This window comes from Drosophila santomea, chromosome 2R (assembly GCF_016746245.2).
Source record: "Drosophila santomea strain STO CAGO 1482 chromosome 2R, Prin_Dsan_1.1, whole genome shotgun sequence".
NCBI lineage: Eukaryota > Metazoa > Arthropoda > Insecta > Diptera > Drosophilidae > Drosophila > Drosophila santomea.
This window is the reverse complement of record NC_053017.2, coordinates 21,899,009-21,921,326: the sequence shown is the minus strand read 5'-3', so window position 1 is coordinate 21,921,326 and position 22,318 is coordinate 21,899,009. Positions and strand designations below refer to the sequence as shown.

Below are 22,318 nucleotides of genomic sequence, written 5' to 3'. Positions count from 1 at the left end.
CCTCTTGAAATATACAATCTTTATTTATATTTTACGACTAGATCCAAACAAGTTTAAATTAATTAATATTTATGTAATTGTAGGGCATTTGCAATAGTACATAGAATCGAATCGAATTATGCCGTGTGGGGTTGCTCAGATGTGTTTTCCGTTCTATTGCAGGAGTGCGTATGTGGGAACGTAGAATTTATTGCCGTAACAAATTAACTTAAGCTTACGAAATAAAAGAAATGTACAAATTAGTTAGGCGTTATAAATATGTATAGAAATCTTTAAAAGAAGACAAAAATAATTTTATACATCAGACATTTTGATTCTTGTTCGTTCGTTCGTTAGTTTGTTTGTTCTAATATTTATTTTCATATATGTGCGGATAAGTAGCGTGTAATAGTTTAGTAATTGTTTTCATAATTTTTTTTTCAACATTTTTGATCTGCTTTCTCTTGTAGCTAGATGTTAGCTTAGTTATTTCTTTAAGTGGTACACATTCCTCGGGTCGATCGTTTCCTGGTTGCCATAGTTTCGTGCCGTGTTCTGCCACAGTTATCAATAATAATAGTTTTAGTTAATAGTTTATAGAATTAAGTAGCTGCTCGTGCCAGTGACGGTGCCAGAAAATCCCAGAGAATCGCTCTTTACTTGCGACCCAGGGTATCGCGCCATTCGTTATACTTGTCCATCTCCTCGTGCAGCTGAAGAGCCTCTATGCAGGCGTTGAAGAAGGGCGATCCGAAGCATTCTTGCCTGTTTCAAAAACAAGAGGAAACGCGGATTAGAAAACCTGATATTTTTCAGTTTGATATATAGCTTGCTCAAGAAAAAGGAGCCAAAATCTCAAAATCCATTTATTTTCAAGCCCTACTTCAAAAAGGGCTCAAGTATGGTTGAATATTTCAGAAAAACTATTGCTCAACCGGTTTGCTCAAAAAAATACGAGCACACCAGTTAGAAAATTACTAAGTATGTAATTTGAAAAAAGAGTTTAGAAAAATAAAGCATAACTGGTCAAAAATCACCTATCTTGTGTACTAGGTAAGAGGCCAAGAATGCACAAGGTCAAAAATCAAATAATTAGTTAAAAACAAAAGGAAATTATAACGTACCAAAACAAAAACGGTAAGCAGGCGTTTTTAGTCGCGCCAGAAACGCGCGCAAATCGCCAGCTGCAGTCTGTCTGTCTCTGTCGCCTCCTCTATGGCGGTCTCTTTCTCTGGCGGTGTCTCTGGCATTCTCCGCCGCCTATTTAGCGATATAGCGATCACTTTCTCGTGTCTCTGGGTCTCTGGGTCTCTGGTCGCTCTGCGTCGCGCATTCGCATTCTAAATTCTCATTTATCACAATTTTGATGCTCTCAAATAGCCAGCGAATGATTATCCTTTATTAATTTACAGGGGTTTATTGTTATTATTTATTGCCGCATTTGTAATGCAGTCGTACTTCGCGTGTTTTTACCAGGTTTTTGTTTGTGTCTTGCACAAATTGCGATCTTGCTTTTCTCTCTAATAGTTAGCATGTGTGTAGGGTACTCGTATTCGGATACATACGTAGGGCTTTAGCTTTAGATAGGTATGCATATACTTTATAGGCAAATATCTCGTTTTTGCGCCAACAGATTTACACTATTTAGGGTTTCATCTTTACAAAATAGCACAAAATTGTAAGTGTAATACATTTGCAAAATACTTTCGGTCTCGATTGCGTATGTGTGTGTGTGTGTGTGTGTGTGTGGGGGGGTGTGTGTTCGAAATGGGTTTATCTTTATCAATGTAGTTTTGCCCTTGCGGAAAATCGTGTAAAATGTAAACTCTAAATGCTGATTTTACAGTAGAATACAGATACAAAAATAAAAGTTATCATTTTACATTACATAGATTAAAAACAATGGATTTCGTTTTGTTTATTTTATATACAAACCGCATAACGCAATAATAATAAAACAAGCTAAGAATACTTAAAAATAAATACTTCGGCTTCTATGTATATTTGGGGAGTGCGAGATCTGCGATCCTCCTCCTTATCATCATCATTATCATCCTCATCATTATCATCCTCATCATTATTATCATCATCATCATCAACATCGCCCATCTCTCACTCCCCGATTATGTTACTTACAACAAACGCATCACGTTCTCAATAAATTAATAAAAATAATTCGTTTTTAAAAAAACACATATAGTAAAAACTGTAAGGCATACAGTAATAAATAAGTACGAATTAAATTTGGGCGTTTTAATATTTTAGATTTCTGTGTTCTGGCTCTGCATTTGTGGTCGTAGTGGGACTGCATCTCGATCTGCATCTGGATCTGGACTCGGATGCCCGTTCCAACCCACGATATTCGTAGCGATTCTCAACTGTGTGTGGTGTGTGGTGGGTGTTGGGTGGTGGTTGGTGGGGGTGTGGGTGTGTGGGCGGGACTTAGAGTTATGTTTGCGGCCCCATGTTGAAGGATATGGGCGAGCCGTTCACTACTCTCAGAAAGTGCTGGAGGTTGGATACTTCCTCTTCGGGTATTAACAGCACTTTCAGGCAATCGCCAAACCATTTTGAATCAAAGCAGTCTTTCCTAAAATTGAAAATGAAAATCAAAATGAAACACAACGGTAAAGGTAACGTAACTGAAAGTAGTAAGAAATCAGGAAAACGAAGGCGTTGCGGAAACGAAAGTGGAAACGGGAGTGGAAGTAGAAACGAAAGTGGTCGAAGTAAGGAGTCTAGTGGTAGACGGGCTTGTGAAACGGATAGGGCGATCCGTTGATCACTTTCAGATAGTGCTGCAGCTGCGATATCTCTTCATCGTCGATCAGCAGCACCTTCAGGCAATCCCCGAAGGTCTCGTGGACGAAACAATTGGCCCTGCATCGAATAGACAAGAAACACAGATGTAGGACTCGCACAGAGGGAAGTCAAACCAAAAAGTGATAATCTTAATACTACATATTTAAATGAACATATAGTAGCGCTATAATAGATGAAAGCGAGATGTAGACCAAATGGAAGAATTCGAATAGGCAGTGTTTTCTGTGCGAGAAAGTGGAGGAGAAAGCAGCGGGGAAAGTTCAGACACAACCGAAGGTCCCGCGAGCATTTTCCGATACCCGGCATTTGTGTCAGGGTCTGCCGGCACTTAAGATCATAATTAGTGTTTCTTGGATGGCCTTGCCTCGCCTTGGACGCTGTAAGGAACACCGATGCTGCTTTGGGGTTTTGTTAGATGTATATGTTGCTGCGACTGTGTCCGTGACTGTGGCGTCCTGACTGTGGGAAACTTACTTGCATAATCGGTGTATACTCGTATGGCGGAACAACTGGTAGCAGTCCTCGCAGATGCTGTCCAGTCGGAAGAACATGGTCTTGTTGAAGATGCCCTTGCACTCCAGGTCGAAGAAGTTGCTGCGCTTCGACAGGTTGTGGTTGTGTGGCAAGGCGGCGAAGATTGGTATCAGGACGAGAAACAGCACCACCGAGATCTTAATGTTGCGGGAACACATCTGCAAAAGTGTGGGAAACCGGAAACGTGCGTAAGAATAGATGCCTATTTATAGGTGCGATCAGATCAATTAACTGCCTGCCTGGGCCACCAGGGCCACCAGGGCCACCAAAGCCATTCTGGCCAAGCAGATGTGGGCCAAGCCAACGCGATGTCGGCCCAGCTCCTCGATCCGCAATGGGAACTTGCCGCCGCCAAAGGACAGGGGCAAGGGCAGCTCACCCAGGTGGCATCGAGCTGCTGCCCCATCGCAGAGACGGGGTACGGGGTACGGGGACGGGGAATGCATGGCTATAAATAGAACTCGTCCGACAGCCGTCTGCCGACTGGCTAAAAATAGGGCCCCCATCCCAACGCCATTCTCCACCCAAAGGTGCAATTGCAATAGTGGCAACAGTTGCAGTCGGTGCCGCAGACGATCTTATCGCAGGAGCGCTCTATAAATAGCAGCGGCGATTTCAATGTTTATTGCATTATATGCCATCTGTCGGCGGCGGACTTAATTTATGATGTAAGTCCGCCGCTTTGGCGGCTCAAAGGAGAGCCAATTAGCGGACGGACGGGCCCCCAAAACTCGCAAGTCCGCCGCAAATCAGCCGCGCATTTGTTTACTTTGCATATTTTATCAATTTGCGCGCCCGCCGGGAATTACAGCGATGACATATATATGCAGTCGCATTTGTGGCATTCGTGGCATTCCGAACTATTGAATAATTTGATTAACAGCGCTTTTCGCAAACTTTTCCATCGCGCGCCGTGCCAATGGCTTGTTTGCACACGACATGTGTGAAATTCCTTCGACCCCGGCTGAAAAATTGAAATGCTGAATGAAAACCAGGCAGACACGACGACGTCGGCTATTTCGAGAGCAAAGTATCAGCAACATGAAAGCGAGTTTGCGCCGATAATGGTTTGAACATATATACTATAAATACTTATATTGTTTTAGCGAGCGCATTTCGGCTGTCGAATCTGAGGATCATCTGCGCCCTCCCAGATCTTTGGCAAATTGATTTTTTATTGCCTCGCTGATGTCTTCAATTAAGTTGAGCAAATTTTTGCGCAGATTTATGGCCCCGAGATGGGAAAACACCGAAATCGGAATGGGAATGGGAATGGGAATGGGGCATTGGCGACTGCCAATGGGAATTGAAAATCATAGAAAGTTCATCAAACGGCCGCCGATGGCCTAGCCAAAATTTATATGCCTGTTTGTATGAATAATATATATTCGCACTAAGTGAGACTTCTCGCTTAAAAGTATGCTCCACCAGGATCTTTATATGATAAATTTTTGGAAACATTTTTTTTTGGAAGTATGATGTCAAGCTTTGTTTTATCAAATGGATTTTATTGTGTCATACTGATGCCGTATTCCAAATCTCGCCTTGTGTCGTCATACTTAATTACTTTTTTGTACTTCTCTGATGACTGAGCTCATATGTGACAAACAAGTGTTTTTAGATAGGCGCATATTTTTAATGTGAATATAAGTAATTCATTCTAAACCAGCTATCGTCATTGCCTAAAATAGTACTTAGTGTACCGAAGCTCGTAATGGACCACAACTTTTATCTAATGTCGAAAGCGTACATAAATCAAGAGTAGTACGTACTTCCATCTGTCGTCATAGCTATTCTCGGAAACTTTATAACTTTATGAATAATCTTATGACTAAAACTTGAACTTGAAAATAAACCCTACTATCCACCGAGTTATTCCCTCCGCAAAAGGTGCATTCGAAGAGGGCAAGTTGTGGTTGGCTGGGGAAGCCTCTGCACCCAATGCAGTCCTATAGGGAATATAGCTTATAGCATTAGCATATAGCATATAGCATCTAATTCGTCAGAGATCTCGACGACGTCCCAGTGCAAAGTGCAACAGCTTGGACGACTCAGCTCGGCTCGATTTCCCCGATGGATTTGGATTCGGATTTGGCAGTTGGCTGCTGGGCTGTGGGCTGAGCATCTGGTGATAATTGGCTTCGAGTTGCACGATTTATGGCATCATCGTCGCTGCAGGCGGCTATTTTTAACGCTCTTTGCCGGCGTGAGTGCCATAATTGATATGCGAACCGCGTCGAAGATAATGTAACATGGTCCGCGGAAAGGGGCTGCGGTATCGCACAAGGCAAGGGAAAGTTGAAGGAGCGGTTGAATGGATGATCCGGCGGATGGGCCGATCGAATGGCGTCATCATCGCCAGAAGGAGCCAATGAACGGCGTCATCTTTATCGATCGCCAATCTTCGATCTCCGATCTGCAGTGCTGCCCATGATCATGTACCCATGCCATCCTATATAGCATCTTCGATCCATGTCGGAGGCATGTGCTGGCAATTTGTTTGCATTTCACTTTGATTAGCTGCCAATTGATTTTATTTGTCGGCCGGCGCTTTGCATCAATTTCAATTTCAATTTGAGTCGCAAGCGCGTTGCACATACATATACAAGCCCTCCCATTATTCGACTTCCAGCCACCATCTATCTATGTGTCCGTGTGCTCCATATGCTATATGCTATACATACATATATGCCGAATGCTATATATACCACTGATTCATTGGAGCGGGGCGCACGCACGCCCCTCGATTCCCAATTGGCATCTCGCTAATGCCGTTGTTGATAGCCGCCTGATTGTACCCCATTCAACTGAGATTTGATTGCTGTTTTCGCCGATGTTTTAGTTGTCGCTGCTGCCAGGCGACATTGAATGAAGTCATGAGCCAAAAATAATTATGCCAATTATGACGGATAGACAGATAGACAGACAGACGGTGCCTTCTTTTTGCGCAATAGTTTATAATTATTATTGTGGCCGCTGCGGAATTTCGATGGGGCGGTATATGTTCGATATTTTATCGCGATTCTTGGCTTCTTGGGGTAAGTAAGCTAAGTACTACTGAGACATATTAAGCCGCATTTCAAGGTCGACCCCTTTGGGCGGATCCTCTTCACCGTCTCGCGCTATTCGAGCTATTAATAGACCAGGCGCTCTTATCAGTTCCCCGTAAAATCGTCTCGGTATGTGGGAATGTTATCGTTGATATCTCCCCGTGCATTATGTGGATTATGAGGCGGTTGCAAAGCTGTGCATTCTCTGCCAGATACACCCGACTGCGATCTGTGGTAGACACTAGTGCCACTAGTGCCACTAGTGCCTCCACTGTGTGTCTTAACGCTTGGCTACGCAAGCATGGCGAAGCGGAGAGCCAAAACATGAAACACAGGCCCCTCGCTGTTTTTTACGGCGCAACTAAAAAGTGCTTGGACACGCAAAAACAACACCACTGGCAACAGAACAACACCGAGCAGCAATTTTCAACGTATAAACACTCATGGCGAGACTGCTTGGTACCAGCCTATACCATACTATATACTATACTATACTTTATCGCAGCACACATGTACGCATCTCGAACTGGCACATCGCCACACCGAGTGGCTGCCACTTGGGTGCTGCGCCTGCGCGGATCTCTAAGCGCTGCTGCTAATTTGATGGACATGCAGTAGGAGTCCCGAGCTCAATTTGCATGATGTGTGTCTTCGATTAATATTCATGTATTCATGAAATCTCCGTGGAACAGACAGATAGTATGCGAAACAGGAAAGGCCCAGTGGAAAGCCCATTCTTGGTGGCCGGTTGAGGCCAGTGTGCACTGGAGAAAACGCCTCCTAAATCTTCCGCAGACACAACTCGCCTGTCATCCAAATAAACCTTCACTTGCATCACATGACTGGGATATCGTTTTGCTTAGATATAAAAACACTCAACTCTTGCCGCTGCGTGAGTATGCACTTTTCGGAAATGTGATTATTAGTTTATTGATGTTGTTAAACTATGTAATGTTAAGGAAATAAGCTAATCATCTAATCATCATATCATCTAAAGGCAAACCTTGTGTTGCATCAAGACGCAACACTATTTGCTAACTAGGCACTCACAGTGAATGCTGCCACAGCAGCGATTCTATGGCTTCCGTCCGAGGGGCGACCGCCGAGGGAGGAGGAGGAGGAGGGCATGGCTCAGAGATCGGAGCCAAGTGATCTGAATATGTGTGTGGATATCCAATTGATATTATTGAGATTAATGGCGAATAGCGAATGGCTATGGCGATGGCGATGGCGAATGGGGAATGGCCGCTACGTTTCGCAACAGATCAGAGATCAGATCTCGGCGTCTGCCAAAAGGCAATTGGCCGCGCACTTGGCCCGCTTGCCGCGCGTTTTCCTTAAGACTGGGGCAAACAATCGCGGTGTTTGGACAGCGATGACACAAGCGAGTCGAGTCGGCAAACAGCACGAGGTGCTGTTGGTGCCCCAACCGAGGAGCCAAATAAAGGGTGAACAACGAAACGGGAGCGACGCGCGAGCAATCAACTTTTGTTGGCAGCTCGAAAACAAAACTGAAGACGGCGATCGGCTGTTGAGGCTGTTGGGGCTGTGGGGCTGACTACAGCTACCGCTTTGCTTATCAGGCGGCCCACACAGATACTCACACACACAGGCAGACGCAGCCGACGACAGCGAGTCTGGCGAAAAGGTATCTGGCTAGCGCTCGAGTATCTGAGAGATCGCTGCGCTGGCACCGCTGAGAGAGCGAGTGGAACACCCAGGCGTATACGTGATGTGCATGCTTATCACTCTGGCCGGCCAGCAAAAGCCGTTAAGAAAAAATCAGTGGAGAGCGGCACTTGTCCTGGCACGTTGATGGAATATCAAATCGCCATTACTAAACTAGTTTGGCCCCGCCTTTGCCAGCTTGCCCCTTCCCCTTTCCCCGTCCCCCTGAATTAATAAATAAATCAGCCATAAAAACGAGTGGTTGCAACTAAATTTTCCACCTTGCAGTGGAATTTTCTCAGCCGATTCTACCTGTCTAAAAAGAGTTCAGTTCAACCACAAGTGACTAAGCGGCCGAGTTAATTGTCATAAGTGAAGTAATTTCCGCAAGATCTTTGAATAAATTGACCACCAGTCGTTTTTGTTTTTATGTCGCCTAAGAATCTCGGCCATTAAGGCGTTTTGGTCGTCTTGGGGAATTCGTTGCATACATTTGGGAGTTTCCAGGGAGCTGTAGTTGTGATTGCCTAATTAGCCAGTTTACCCAACTACTATTGGCACATAAATTATAACTACTGGTACATTATGAATTGCAATTTCTGTAAAATCACAAACTTACACCTGTTTGTATTGACGAATGACAGCCGCAGCTGCAGTTTTGTTCACAAGGGAGATGTGTATCAACAAGCTATTCAGCTACATTAAGTGTATTTTTTAAGCAGTGCTTTAAATAAAGATTAATCATTCTGTATAAAAATATATAAAATAACTCACAAAAGTTTATAGATACCAAATGTACCTAGAGAAGTATAAATGACTAAGTTCCGCTTTAGTTATTTCTATTTAAAAGATGAATCTATATTAATTTTCAGTCATAGATTTATTAATAATTGTTTATACATAAATCATATATATGACTATTTCTTGATCATAATTGAATCGCAAGCTTTTCTATGAAGTAGACTTGAATCCTTGGTATTTGAACTGTACTCATGCATTACTTAATAAGTTTTTAGAATCGTATGCCAGATATGGGAATTCTACAAATGCTCATACTTTCTGAAATACCCTTTGCTAACAAATGGAATTTCAAATTCCGCATCACTCATACGCGGCGTTGCACTGCTCCACCAATTAATCTGCCAGCTCTGTAGCTCTGAAGCTCTGAAACCATTTCCATTCTGCCGATCCAACGTAATAGCAATAGCAATAGCAATACCCACCGCATGCGATCGATAAGTGCATCGTGTGCATTGTATCTCATTGTGAGTGTATCGCATATTGTGTGTTGTATGTGGTGCTGACGTTGTCGCGCGGTTTTGCCAGCCAGTTGGGCGACCATTTGGCACAAACAGACTCACAAACTCACAAACTCACAAACTACCACAGATACAGATACTCAGACACTCAGAGACTCAGATACGCGCGGCGCAGCACTCACACACGACAATTGGCTTTTTATTAGTTTAATTGAAAGCAAAACAATTTAGCATGGCGAACTGGTTTCAGCTCGTTTTCCAAATGCATGCCAAATTACCATGCTCGACTCAGTGCGGCTTTCGTATATGTGTATATGTGTTGCTGTTGTTTTGCAGCCAGCCAAAGCTTTGAGCCAAAGTTTGAGTCGGAATTCGAGTCTTGTATCTTGTTTCTTGAATATTGTATCTTGTATATTGTATCTTGTATCTGGAATCCGAATGTGAGGCAGATGTTGGGGCAGCGGCGCACAGAAGCGTGTCACACGTTTCGCTCTCGCAAGTGTTTACTTATACGCTTTGAATTTGTGTATAAATAAACAAGTCCATTGAGGAAATTATTTGCAAAATAATCGGAGAGTGAGAGCAAAAAAGAAACCGATCGCCTTTTCGCTGATTGTGCCAATTTTGGTGTTTTTTTTGTTTTTTTTTTGCTGCTGTTGCGCTGCTGCCAAGCGCTTTGTTTTAAATAAAATCGAAATGAGAAAATCGAGAGGCTTATAAATCACATAATTAAGTTTTGCATCTCCAAATCGGACTCGATCTGAGTGTTATGGCTGCGTGAATCGGATTAATGAAGCGTAACCCAGCGGGTGTTGAGCTCTCGATAGGGCCATTACGCCCCGCAGCTGGACGCAGCTCCTCATCCAAGTCCCAGGGATCCCTGATGGAGCCCTGAGAGGAGGGAGTCGCCCGAGGGGATCGCATCTCCGATGATGGCGAGATGTGGTTTATTTCGGTCGCGAATTTCGCGGAATCCTCGCTCATGAATGACACTTAAGCTGATTAAAAGTAAACGCCTCATGAAGTCACGCTCGAGGAGCTTGAGTGCGAAATAGAATATACAAGTGAAAGTGTTTGCAAGTCTGGATGATAGCTAAATTCAAAAGCTTAAATCTCGTTAGAATCTTAAAAACAATCAGTAGTACCTTCAAGTTTTTAGTTTCTGAGGAATATACATATCTTATATCTGTATCACAGTCTTATCTGTTGAAACCTAAACGAACCTCATATAGTAGCCATATATAGGTTTATATTTTTAGAACCACCTAACTGCACATTTCGAGGATATCAACATTTGGATATTTCCGAAACGTGGCAGCAATTATTGGAACACGTAACACACCCAAAGTATTCGAAATATTCCAAAGTGACGACCTATATTTGAGATTTTGTTTAAAGAATTTGGCAAATACGAGTGTGCACATTGCCATGCCGCGAATGTCAAACTGCGGCAGCAGAAACGGAAATGAGTCATTGGCAAAGTGCGAGGCTATCGCGATCAAAGAACCAATTACAATGAACGGCCATTGAACGATGGATCGGGTGTGAATAAAGCTTGGAGTGTGGAGTGTGGAGGAGCAGCAGATAGCAGCGGCAGCGCAAGCTGGCCATAACCAATAAGTGCACAGATACATTTACAAATGCAGATACGGATACAGATGCAGATACAGATATAGCCAATACAATCGCTCGTGCATTCCAAGAATGCGAGAAATGCCCCAAACGGAGTGGTGCACAGCAAGAAAATAGGTGGCACATGTAGTGACTGAAAGGCTAACTACACTAGACCATATCACAGATATCGGATTATTAACCCTACAGCCTAAACCGACTTAAGATAACCGCGTTGATATAGCATCTGCTTGCGCAACAGGCTACTTTATTTCTCCCTGTGTGCAAATCGCGTGATTTGTGTTTTGGAAGGTTTTTCACATTCCACTTGGGTGCTGGTGCCGTGCGGCTTGGTTTTTCCATTGGCCAATTCTCGTGGTCTAATAAGGTCACCTACAACTCCGAGCAACTGCAGCCACTGCAGCAACAGCAGCCACTGCAGCAACTATTGCAACGATTGCAACTGCAATTGTCGTACGGCCAAGGACGGAAGAAATGTGCGCGAGGAGATCGGATCGAGCCAGTTGACGTCAATTAAATTGGCTAAATGGCTGAAACAAGTTTGCGGCCCAGGTCCCCCCGAGTAGTCGATTACATGACACAAAATCAATCATTAACATTTGTACGAGACTCGTACCCGAGGCATTCGCATTTGGTAACCCGTCGTGGGTCTCCAGCTCCAACTCCAACTTTTCAGCTTCGACGGGCCCCCGTTTTCATTGTTTTTATTATTTCGCAGTTTTTGTTGCTTTCGTTGTTATTGTAATTGTCAATTGTTGATCGTCAAGTTTTAATGGCGTTTTGTCAATTTGTTGTTAGTTTCATGGCTTATTACAGCACTTCTTTCGCTGCCTGCCATATGCCTGCTGGCATAGGAATCCATTAATAATTTAACGATCGCATATTAATAACAATCTAATTGATTCGCTCGGCGTAAACTGATAATTATTGAATGTTTATATGTAGAGTCATGTGCATTTTACGACCATTTGGGAGTTAGCGGGGCACGGCCATAAAAGGCAAAGTTAGTTTTATTTGCAGACAAGCCATAAAACCTTGCGGTTGCATCAGCCAATCTCAATGTGAATTGCTGGCCGTGATTAAGAGTGATTCCCGGCCACCGTTTCATAGGGGCTTTCGTACTCCGAATTCTTTGGAATCCGTTGAGTCATGAAGTTCGTAAGACAAATAAATACTCACGATACTTGAAATACGTGAGATAAGATAGTGCGAGATAGATGCGTAGGTGCTGTGGACATCTGATATCTCTTCGCCTCGAAAGTGCTGACTAAATGTGTTTATTCCTTTTCCCTGACTATCTATTCTGTACTTAGTTAGTTAAGGATATGACACGATGTGGCCATACTCCCCCACCAAAGCCCAGATAAATAAGCAATCAAAGGGGCTTTCAAACTAACAGCAGCAGCAGCAGCAGCAGCAGCAGTAGCAGGGTTTTGGGGCATTGAACTGCGGAAAATAAGCCAAACGACAAGTCGGGAATGTGTGGCAGATGTTACGGCGCACAAACGTACAATTATACGAGTACACACTCGCATTCACATTTCACATGCATGCTGGAGGCATATGCATATTGTGTTCTGTATGATATATGGCCAATGACTGGCACTGGGGCGCAGGCGAGCGGTCTCTTGAGTTGCCAACATCAAAGTCGCGTATCTGCGAAATACATTTGTATCTGGATCTGGATGTGGATCTGGATCTGGATCTGGACCCTGCTCGTGGCGGCCGTATCTTCTGCCACACATTAACCCCGAGGAGACCCACACTCGGCTAGTTGAGTGCGCCACAATTGCTTTTCAATTAGCCAGAGTTGCGGAGGAGGATCCCCGAATGGAATATGGCGAATGGTGAGTGGTGTACGTATACGGGATGCGACTGAGGTGGCGCGTGGCAGTGATTTATTGCAGAATTCAATTAGACCCACTTCAGTCTCTGGCAATCCGCAAAGGCGAAGGTCAATCCATTGACCGATGACCAATGACCAATGACTAGTGGAGGAGGTAAATGCCTCTTCAAATGGAGCCACATTTCAAAGAGTGAGGGATTAAAGTAAGTGAACTCTATCAACAGTGTAAAATCTGTCTAGTTTCCTATACTAATCATCAAGGTTTTTAAGTCATGAGACGGAAGCAGATCCGAATGAAATATCATTTTGAAATGTGCAAATTTCCGGGCTTCGGATTATGATTAGATTTGTAGCAGGAAACAAATGATCTTTTATGATCCCCTAAGATCGGACTGCGGATTCTCTGACTTGTCAGTTGACCTGAATGTCTCCATTCAGTTTCCCCTTCAACTGGCAACTGGGGAGCTGCTGCTCCTCCTCTTGGCGTCCGATTGCGCACTCCATTTCAACACCGATCGTCATCGCCTGGAAGTGAGGAAAGCAACTCCGTCATGCTGCTCATCCTCCGCCGGCTGGCTGATGATCTTGGTCTTTTCAAGTTCATTAACATGACACGGTCCCACCAGCACCAGCACTTCTCCTCGGAATTCTCTTCTCTTCCGTTGCTGAACTTGAAAAGTGCACTTCCCCCGCCCCCAGCCCACGGACACGCCCCCTGGGCAGAAGGCCCTTTGTTGGGACAACATGTTGTTTGCATCAAGTTCTATATACTATATGCAAGTACGAGTATACGAGTGGTGATGTCAATTGTTGTGGCGCGACCGACCAGATTGATACTCACATTTAGTGACAGCTTCTTCATAGCTGGAGCCTTTCTGCTGGGTGTTGCTCTGCTTTGGCCGCGGAGAAAGAAGTCGGTTGTTTGGGTTTTTAATTATTGTGTTTCTAATAATGTCGAATGTTTGCTTAAGTACTGTTGTTTGCGCTTAAGTACTTGGGTTAACACAGCTTGGGTTGCTAGTTTGTAAGTTGCTTGGCCGCAGATGTTGCGATTGATTGGGTATCTGATTGGATCTAGAATATCGAAAGGAATACGTTTATACGTTTATATCTGCTTTTCCACGAACTCTCGTCGCTGGTGTCGTCGCTCCGACTGACGGCGTCTGATGCGATTTGAATCACCACTTCTTATGCAATTTGGATAACCGATCGGCTTAAGCAACAGATTGACAGCAATCAACGATCAAAGTCGAAGTCGAAGTCGCAGTCGCAGTCTCGCGGACTGACATCTAAATTTGTTGTTCGCGTTCCTTACGAGTCCATATGCATATGCAAACTGCCATGATCGCTGATTGTCATTTATTGTTATTAATGCTGCTGCTGTCGCTGATTAAAATCGTTTATATGCATTGGAGATGAACGGGTTGCTGCTGCAACAGCAACAGCAACAGCAGCAGCAGCAGCAGCAAAAGCAGCAGGGCAGTTGCAGTGGCTACTGCTACTGCTGATCTGCTGATGTTGATTTATTTAGCCGGTTCGCTGGCTGGGCTGCATTTAAAATGTCGGAAGTGTTTGCACGCAAAAAATAAATACAGCAGATACAAAAACACATCGCACGCTGGAAATGTAGTGGAAAATGTGTGAGTTGCTCGGTCTTCAGCATAAAATGTGCTGTATTTCCTGTTGCACACGCACTATTCACTATTCACTATTGAAGTGAAGGGGCAGCGATAGACGCCGGCGATTAAACGCGAGATTTCGGAGAAATATGCTCAGGGTTTTGGTATTTTGACTTTGGCTTCGAATGCCGACTGTGCCAGTCCCTAGGGACTTATGACATCATCGCCGGATCAATATCGGCTGGGAATCAACGAAAGTTGTTCTGGTGGCTTGACAACATGGGAAGCATGAATACAAAAAACACAGAACGAGGGGAGCGACAAGGAGAAGCGCTGACCAAAAGAGACTCCGATTGAGATTGAGATCGGAGTCGAGATTGAGATCGAGCTGGAGGTGGAGGTGGAGGTGGAGGTGGTTATGGCGATGAAGATGGAGATGGCTGCTGCAAGGTGGCAACATCGTGCGAAAAGGGCCACGAGATGTTGACCACCACCAGCAGGTAGTTAGTTGATGCACACCTCAGCCTGCTGGCAATTCGGTCAACTGGCCAAGCGGACGGACAGAGATTACAGATAAGCAATTGGTATTTGGCAAGGTAAAATCAGAGCCATCTCATAATTGTTACTTAATGTCCACCAGTACTTTTCCATATGGGATCGGATACCGATTCGGATTCGGATTTGTGCCATTTGTGATTTTTATTTTGTTTTCGCTTTAATGTTAATTGCTGCCAATCTTGAAAGCTGCTCCACGTTCGAGCCGTATTTTTTGTTCATAATTAAACGTTTAACGTTTATTACATTTTCGTAATTCTGTTTGTTGTTTTTCGGCGGGGAACTTTGCGCTGCGTTCGATTTTCAGTGCTGGGCACCGACCCGCACGGATTGGTTGTGTTGCAGGGGTCACAGTTTACAGGTTACAGGTTACAGGTTACAGGTCACAGGTTGCAGGTCGCGTTTGTGTGGCCTTTTCCACGCGGAAAACCCTGCTCTTTCACTGGGTAAGGCTGTATGAGCACTTGTCGGCTTCGGTTTTCGAGCACACACTTTTCGCCTTTCGGATTCGATGTAAATCAACAGAAAACTGAACGCGAAACCGGAGTATCTGAATCTCAACTTGCTGCAGTGCGATGCGATGCTTGCTATGCGATGCGATGCTTACTTGTTGCTTCGCGTTTAAGGACTAATATTCAACTCGGCGGTAACATTGTATTTTAAGTGATTGCTGGCAGCGCTCTCTCGCGGCATTTGTATCTGTATCTGTATCTGTGTCTGTGTGCTGCGTCTGCATCTGTGAATGTATCTGTGAAATTAGCGATCCGAGCGAATCGGGTGAAAATTCTCTGAGCGAAACGGTTGTAACCGCTCTCACCTCAGATCTATTAAAACTGTGGTTAGTTTTTAAAAGTATGGTTTTCGTAAAACAAATTATAACAGCAGCTCGTAAAACGACACCATGTACAATAATTCGTGATGTTAAATAAAGAGTGGCAATCGAAAAGTTATTTCTTATTCCTATTACTTCCCCACCTTACCCGATTTCCTTTCTCTCTTTCGCAACCACTTGTTGCCGGCGGAATAGAATAACTGTTCTTGGTCTGTGGGGCATTCCCTTTGCATATATGTACATATACTCGTACATATGTATATGTCATACCTAATTGCTAATCAATGTAATTACATATCTGTAGCGGTAATTGCAGAGCAATTTCCATTGTTTTCCACGAGAATGTGAAATCGTCGTCCAAAATCCCAGCAGAACGATGACGAGGCGTATTTAACGTTTAACCGGAACTGTTACTATGCGCAAATCGCTTGAAATAGGTCCTGTGACTTTTAATTACTTGTTTTCAAGGGCACTGGGCTAGTGGAAACCACTTGCGTGATTTCACGAGATGGATCAGGGGCTTGGATTGTATAATTTCATAATACCCAGCAAAAATAATATATTTTAAAATTTTTTTTTTTAAATAAGTTTTGATAAAGCTGACCTTGAAATATCAATAAGAAGATATATAAATAGGACAGTACTTAATCATATAAATATACAAAAAATATTTATTTAAATTATCAGACAGTTAAATAATATTTGCCCTAAATTAAAAGGAGGTGTCAAATCTCTAGATGCACCGAATTAATCCGAATAACTTAACAAATATTTAGTTATTAAAAGTGGGCGTCAAGTGTTATTGAAAGCAAATTGAGCGTACCAGTACTGTAGATATATGTACCTGATCCCCACTCGAAATTTCTCACTTTCCGACCCAAGAGAACAGAATCTCCCATGAGGGGTGTTAATCAAATTGATGATAATAAGACACCTTGTGGAATTGCGTAGATGGGCGACTGCGACTGCACTTGCTGTTGATAAACCTAATTAGGCGTAATTCATCAGGCGAGCGTTCCCCTTCCCCGCCGGACTTTCCCAGTCCCACAATTGTTGTTATTTAACAGAAGCGAATACAATTAATGGCCAATTTTGGTCATTGCCGTACCTGGTGGGGTACCGTCGCGCAATTAGCATAATTCGAATCGATACGATTTACGAGGTGTATGAGGTGCTGGGGTCAGAGGATCCCGGGGTACTTTACACGTATTTGTTCTGGGTGACTCAGTTCCAGTGCCAGCAAACTGGAAGTGAGGCAGGTGGAAAAAACCGATCGCCGGACGTAATAATGTTCAATGGGTTAGGGTTCCGCGGCAGTTTATGGTCTTATATAACAGAAGTGGATGTTCTCGTTTATATTATGATGGTGGTTCCCGATAAGGCAAGGTTGTAATATAGCCGTCTAGCGGGTTTTGAACTAGTGCCTCAGTGGAGCCTATTAAAAGCTTTGGATTTATAGATTACTTATCCAGAGGGGGTCTTCTAGTGCTCCGAATAGTATGCAATAGATTTGTTTTAAACTCTGTTGAAAGAATGTAGAACAAATCACAAAAGCACTCTAAGTATACAATTTTCAACATCCAAGACAAGTTTGATGATCAGACTATAGGGTTTCCCACACTCAAATCAACTGAGATGTGAATTATGCACTGTGGCCGTGGCACAGCAACCAGCAACACTTGCCACGCACACACAGACAAGCGAACGTAATGGAGCACCCATTACAGACTTAAATACCGGAACCGGAAGCTGCCCCAAGAGAATCTTGACTGATATACGTACATGCCCACTTGAAATTCAACTACTAAACACAGCCGAAATTAAGATAAGTTACTATGTGACGTACATATATCTCCCCCAATTCGCCACTCACTCGAACTACTGACCTTGTAACCATTTCTTCTTACACGAATTAATACCCCGCTTAGTCGGAGAAATAATGATGCAGGGCCAGGGACAGAGCCGTCGACTATTTGCGGCCTTTCGGATTGGCGGCCACTCGAATCCAATGTACTTGACCGCCCCAGTGTTATTAACCTCCAAGTGGGCCAGACCCGATCCCGATCCCGATTCCGATTCCGATCCGCACAAAAGCTGAACTTGTAAAAAGGGTGTGACACCGCTAAAAGTGAATGCAAACAAGCAACAATCGGATGGATATACTCGCAAATGTCGATCACAATATACTCGAGAAAAATCCCCGTGAAATCTGGCAGATACTCGTATTTCGACTCCATTGCGAATCTGCGACTGAGTCCATTGTAAGTTTTTGGTCCTTCATTTAACTTGTTTCCTATGCACAAGAAAACATGTCACTTGTGGCATATTAAAGATATTTCCCACTTTCGTTGAACAGTACCCGCTTTTCTCACAGTGCTGGAATGCGAGGTGGTATTTCGCAGCAAAGAATTGTACTTGAGCTTACCTTAGGCGCTTGTTTCGGGGTTGGTGCGGGGTTTTCTGTGGACTGGGCCACCCAAATCTTCGGATGCTTATCGCTGCTTGTGGTGGGTTCTGTGGTGCGGGATCTCCGGGGGTTTAGGGGGGCATGGGTGATATTGTTGTGGGGCAGAAACGAGTTTGTTTACCTCCTTTTTATTTGGGGAACGAACTTTTTGGGCCCGCGGCGTTTCTCATTCTCTGGCACTCGAGTTTATCGCCATTTTGTGTGGATTTTGGTCAGGTCTTTGTGTTTGTTGTGTTTGTTGGGTGTCCGCTGATAACGCGTCACAGGGGGCGTCATAAGGGGGCGTGCCCAGAGCGAACTTTTCGACTGTTGCTGCTTCCACTTCATTCGCTTCGGCCACCGCAGCCCCCGCGCATTTTCCTACGGTTCACACGCGATACTCTCCGCGCTCTTTCCGCTCTCCGGTCTCCACTCTCCTTTCACCTACTGGTTCGTGTTCGTGCGTGGTGAAAGAGCAAAGCACAACTGGCGATAATCGCAGCAATGAATGGGAATGAATGTGAATTGTCGCTTGCTTGTTTGTTTGTTTGTTATTGCTGCTGCCGATGCTGCTGTTATTGCTGTTGTTGTTGTTGTTATTGTTGGCGGTAACTGATCTACACGCACTGGAAAGAGAGCAGCCCCACTTCCACTTCCACTCCCACACTCGCGCTCTCTCCCTTGCTCTCTTTTAGTGACATTCAGTGCCAGGAGAATCACTCACACACACGCACACGCACAGGGGGCATCTTTGTAAATATATTTCCACATAATTGACACTCCACATGGACGTTACAACAACAACTGCACTGCGAACTTGCAACGCCAGCGCGATTCCCACGTTCGCACCGATTATTCACACACTTTGGCGACTCTAAGTGCTCTTGCGTATTTATCCAGTTAACAAAGGTATATGTTTTAGCTCAAAATATTTGCACATCGGTGGCGTAGCTATAGTCTCAGCTATACACACTCGTACATACATATAAAGATATAGATATATGAAGCTATCGAGCAAGGCAACGGACGCGATCGCGATCGCGACACAAGGATTTTCCGGCGAGACCAAAGGAAAGGAGGAAAAACCCAAACCGCATGAGAAGCGAAAGCAGACTAACTGCAGGCATTAAATGTCAAAGTGCTGGGGACCGTTCTGCCTTGCACACCATCTCTCGCACACACACGCACACGAACATCGCGCGAGGGTTGAGCGAAGAGTTTGCCTACAGCCACACATTGCCCACTTAATTGGAAGCTCTTATGAATAAATCGCAAGGTATATAGTGCTGAGCATATAGTGGAGCATACCTTTTTGACAACTGTATGACAAACTCAAGAAGCGCCCCTCGCTGGATATGTGGAACGATTGTTGCTCGAAAGAGCACGCATGTGCCAGTGGTTTGATTCGCTTTTCGTTTCGCTTTCGAGTGTTTGTGTGTCTGTGAGACAATGCGGCCCCAAATCTTGCCCACCCACCCCACTGTGCCACCCGCTCGATCGCGCACCTCCCCCCACGCCCCACGAGCGAGGAGACAAGCGCCTCTAAGGGGTCTTTAGACGAACAAAGGAAGTGGCTCGAGGGTGATAAGTCCACATGCACATCCATATGCATGTCCACACTCTCAGCGAGTCATGGTCGCTGTTTATCGGGCTATCGGGTAATTGGCCCCCGTTCGACTACGTTTATCCGGCGATCGACGCCCCTGCCCACCGACTTTAGCTCACCGTGTCACACGCGCACACATGCGCACGTTCGCTAATTGAAAATGAAGCATGTAACTGTAAGTCGGGCTCTCGCGAAGAAAACAAGTGGGAGCGCGGTAGTGGCTCCTCCCACCCGCACGCACACCAGTGCAGCTTGGAAGTGCCGAAGAATCCGCGGGAAGTTGATGCTGGAGTTTAGTGCGAGGAACGACGGGTGTGTAAAGTTTGCGTCGCACTTTATTACCCATTTCCGTTCTGTCCCACTGTTCCTCCGTCCGACTTTCTGTCTCTATTTCTCTCCCGTTCGTCCGTTTGTTCCAGCAGCCAAAATAAGCTATGATGTAGTAAGTATATCTATCAAATTGAAGACTTTTTCTTTAACCGTTATTACTGCCAAACAGATACATTATCTATAGTATTTTACCATTACCCTACTACAACTGAAGTCATTTATACAAGATTGCTTTCCCTGAAGGTGGCCTGCACGCCTGGTTGCGAATGAAAAGCACTGTGGACAATGTAGACTTGTTCACGTTAGATTTACGAGCATTCTGCACTCACGACCGTCACCCGGCTCATATATCATGCACTTCTGCTATGAATTGCATTTTCAGGTTGTGTTTGCAATAAACATATTACGTATACGTCAGCAAGGTGTCAACAAACTTGTAATGTGGCACAGTGTGATTCAATAGCCGGCCCCCAGGTGCGATCGGAATAGGGTACGTGTGCCCGGTCGCCACTGGAGTTGCAAATGTGTGGTGGATATTGGTGGTTTATAGGTGGTTTATGGGTGGACAGGCTGCGGTCATAATGGTTATATAATGCTGGCACACTCAAGTAAGATATAGAAACAAGAACCGCTGCACTCGGTTCCGAGTCGGCTCGACTTGACTTGACTTTGACCGGTCGGTCAATTTAGTTGCAGTTTAGCAGGCGAGCGGGCTAATTGCCGCTTTCAGATCTAAATGAGCGGCGCACACGCAAATGATAAAAATGGAAACACGGGTCGGCAGTTGAGCAGCTCACATTGTAAGGAAATGCCAGGCACAAGCTGGGATCGAGATTCGGATCTCAGATGTCGCATCTCGGATTTCGGATCTCGGATTTGGGGCCTCGGGCTCCTAGATGCCCCAAGATGCTCCGCGACTTAGGCACTTTCTCAGAGCCTCGCAAAGGTCACAGCGAAGCAGAGCGAAAACGATCTGCAGATGTATCTCAGTTCGTGACTCTGACTCGTGATGGGCACTTAGGAAATCCAGATATAACCGATGCCATTTAGAGAGACGCGCCGCAACATAAATAGCAATTCCAAACAATTTTCAATTGCCAAACGCCCGAGTCGGCGGCTTTTCTCACCCCGCACCCGTCGTCGCCAAACGAGTTTCCACTGTAATTGAAACTAGATCTATTTTTAGACCCAGTCCGGACAGACGCCAGCTCAGAAAGTATTGCAAAGCCCCGATACTCACACTTAGCCCCAATCGACCGCAAGCGATCAATCGATCGATCCGTGGATGGGTTTATGTGGCCATAAAGTCCCACGCGAAATAATAGTGCCATATTGGTGGGGACATGGTTCTGAACGGTGTTAGCCTGATCTCAAAGATTTATCTATTCTTTCGCGGAACTGCAGTTCTATTCCAGTACAGCAAGTATTATTTAAAGAGGTAAATAGTAGGAACTTTGATTGCCTTTGAAAAACCGCACATAACATTTAAAAACCGCATCCATAGTTATCTTTTTCACATGAACTTTTGAGTCACTGTACTCAAGTCTTTCCCTTGAATTGAGATACCACTTCCTCACTTCCTTGCACTCACCATTCTGAAGTCCTGTCGCTGGCTTGACGGCTTGAACTTGAGCGGAGTGAACTTAGCGAGACTAGCACAAAACTCAGGCGATGCCAAAATGTTTGCGAAACTTCTGGCCAAGTCGCTTTTATACGCCGCTCGCATCCAGCGGATGCAAGGGCTTGGGGTGGTGGTGGCGATGGTTTTGCATAATGCGCGGTTAGTATTGGCTGATTACAAAGAGCCCCGAGACACAAACGCAAGACAACCCAAACTCGAACACAACTCAAACTGAACTCAAGCTAAGAAAACCGTATAAATTATTATTATACGATTGTGCCGCCTCGGAATGTCTGTTCTGGTCATATGATTATGATTACGTTGATTAAAACGCGCTCTTATCGCCACTTGGTCCGCTGCTGAGTGCTAATGTGCCGTCCCACGCCGAGCATCCCAGCATCGCTCATCCGCCCCGTACGCCCCTCCAATTGCAATTGCTCATACGCCGCGTTGGCGACAGGACAACTGGAAAAGCAGTCCCGCCTTTCAATTTGCTCACAAAGGGACATCGTTAGGCG

The 22,318-nt window shown here is 44.7% G+C and overlaps 1 protein-coding gene across 6 annotated transcripts; it reads right to left on the bottom strand.

The window, feature by feature from the left end:
• Nucleotides 1–4: 4 nt before the first annotated feature.
• LOC120444650 (ion transport peptide) lies at nt 5–21,873 on the bottom strand. 6 transcript variants are annotated; one of them, XR_005615684.2, is made up of 5 exons: nt 15,212–15,592; nt 13,633–13,865; nt 3,277–3,494; nt 1,104–2,569; nt 5–744 (listed from the first exon to the last, which is right to left on the bottom strand). XR_005615684.2 is itself a non-coding variant. In XM_039624477.1 (3 exons), exons 1-3 carry the CDS (start codon nt 21,771–21,773, stop codon nt 636–638), a joined length of 330 nt encoding a protein of 109 aa, XP_039480411.1. In that variant the 5' UTR covers nt 21,774–21,871; the 3' UTR covers nt 5–635. The 6 variants fall into 6 exon arrangements, 2 of the variants coding, with proteins under 2 accessions (XP_039480411.1, XP_039480413.1); XR_005615682.1 differs by lacking the exons at nt 13,633–13,865; nt 15,212–15,592 and adding an exon at nt 21,771–21,871; XR_005615685.2 differs by lacking the exons at nt 13,633–13,865; nt 15,212–15,592 and adding an exon at nt 18,223–19,296.
• Nucleotides 21,874–22,318: the final 445 nt, after the last annotated feature.

Coding starts and splice junctions, on each gene's coding strand:
- LOC120444650 (XM_039624479.2), bottom strand. Junction 2,860..3,276: donor AGTATACACCGATTATGCAA/GTAAGTTTCCCA, acceptor TATTCGATGCAG/GGCCAATTGTTTCGTCCACG.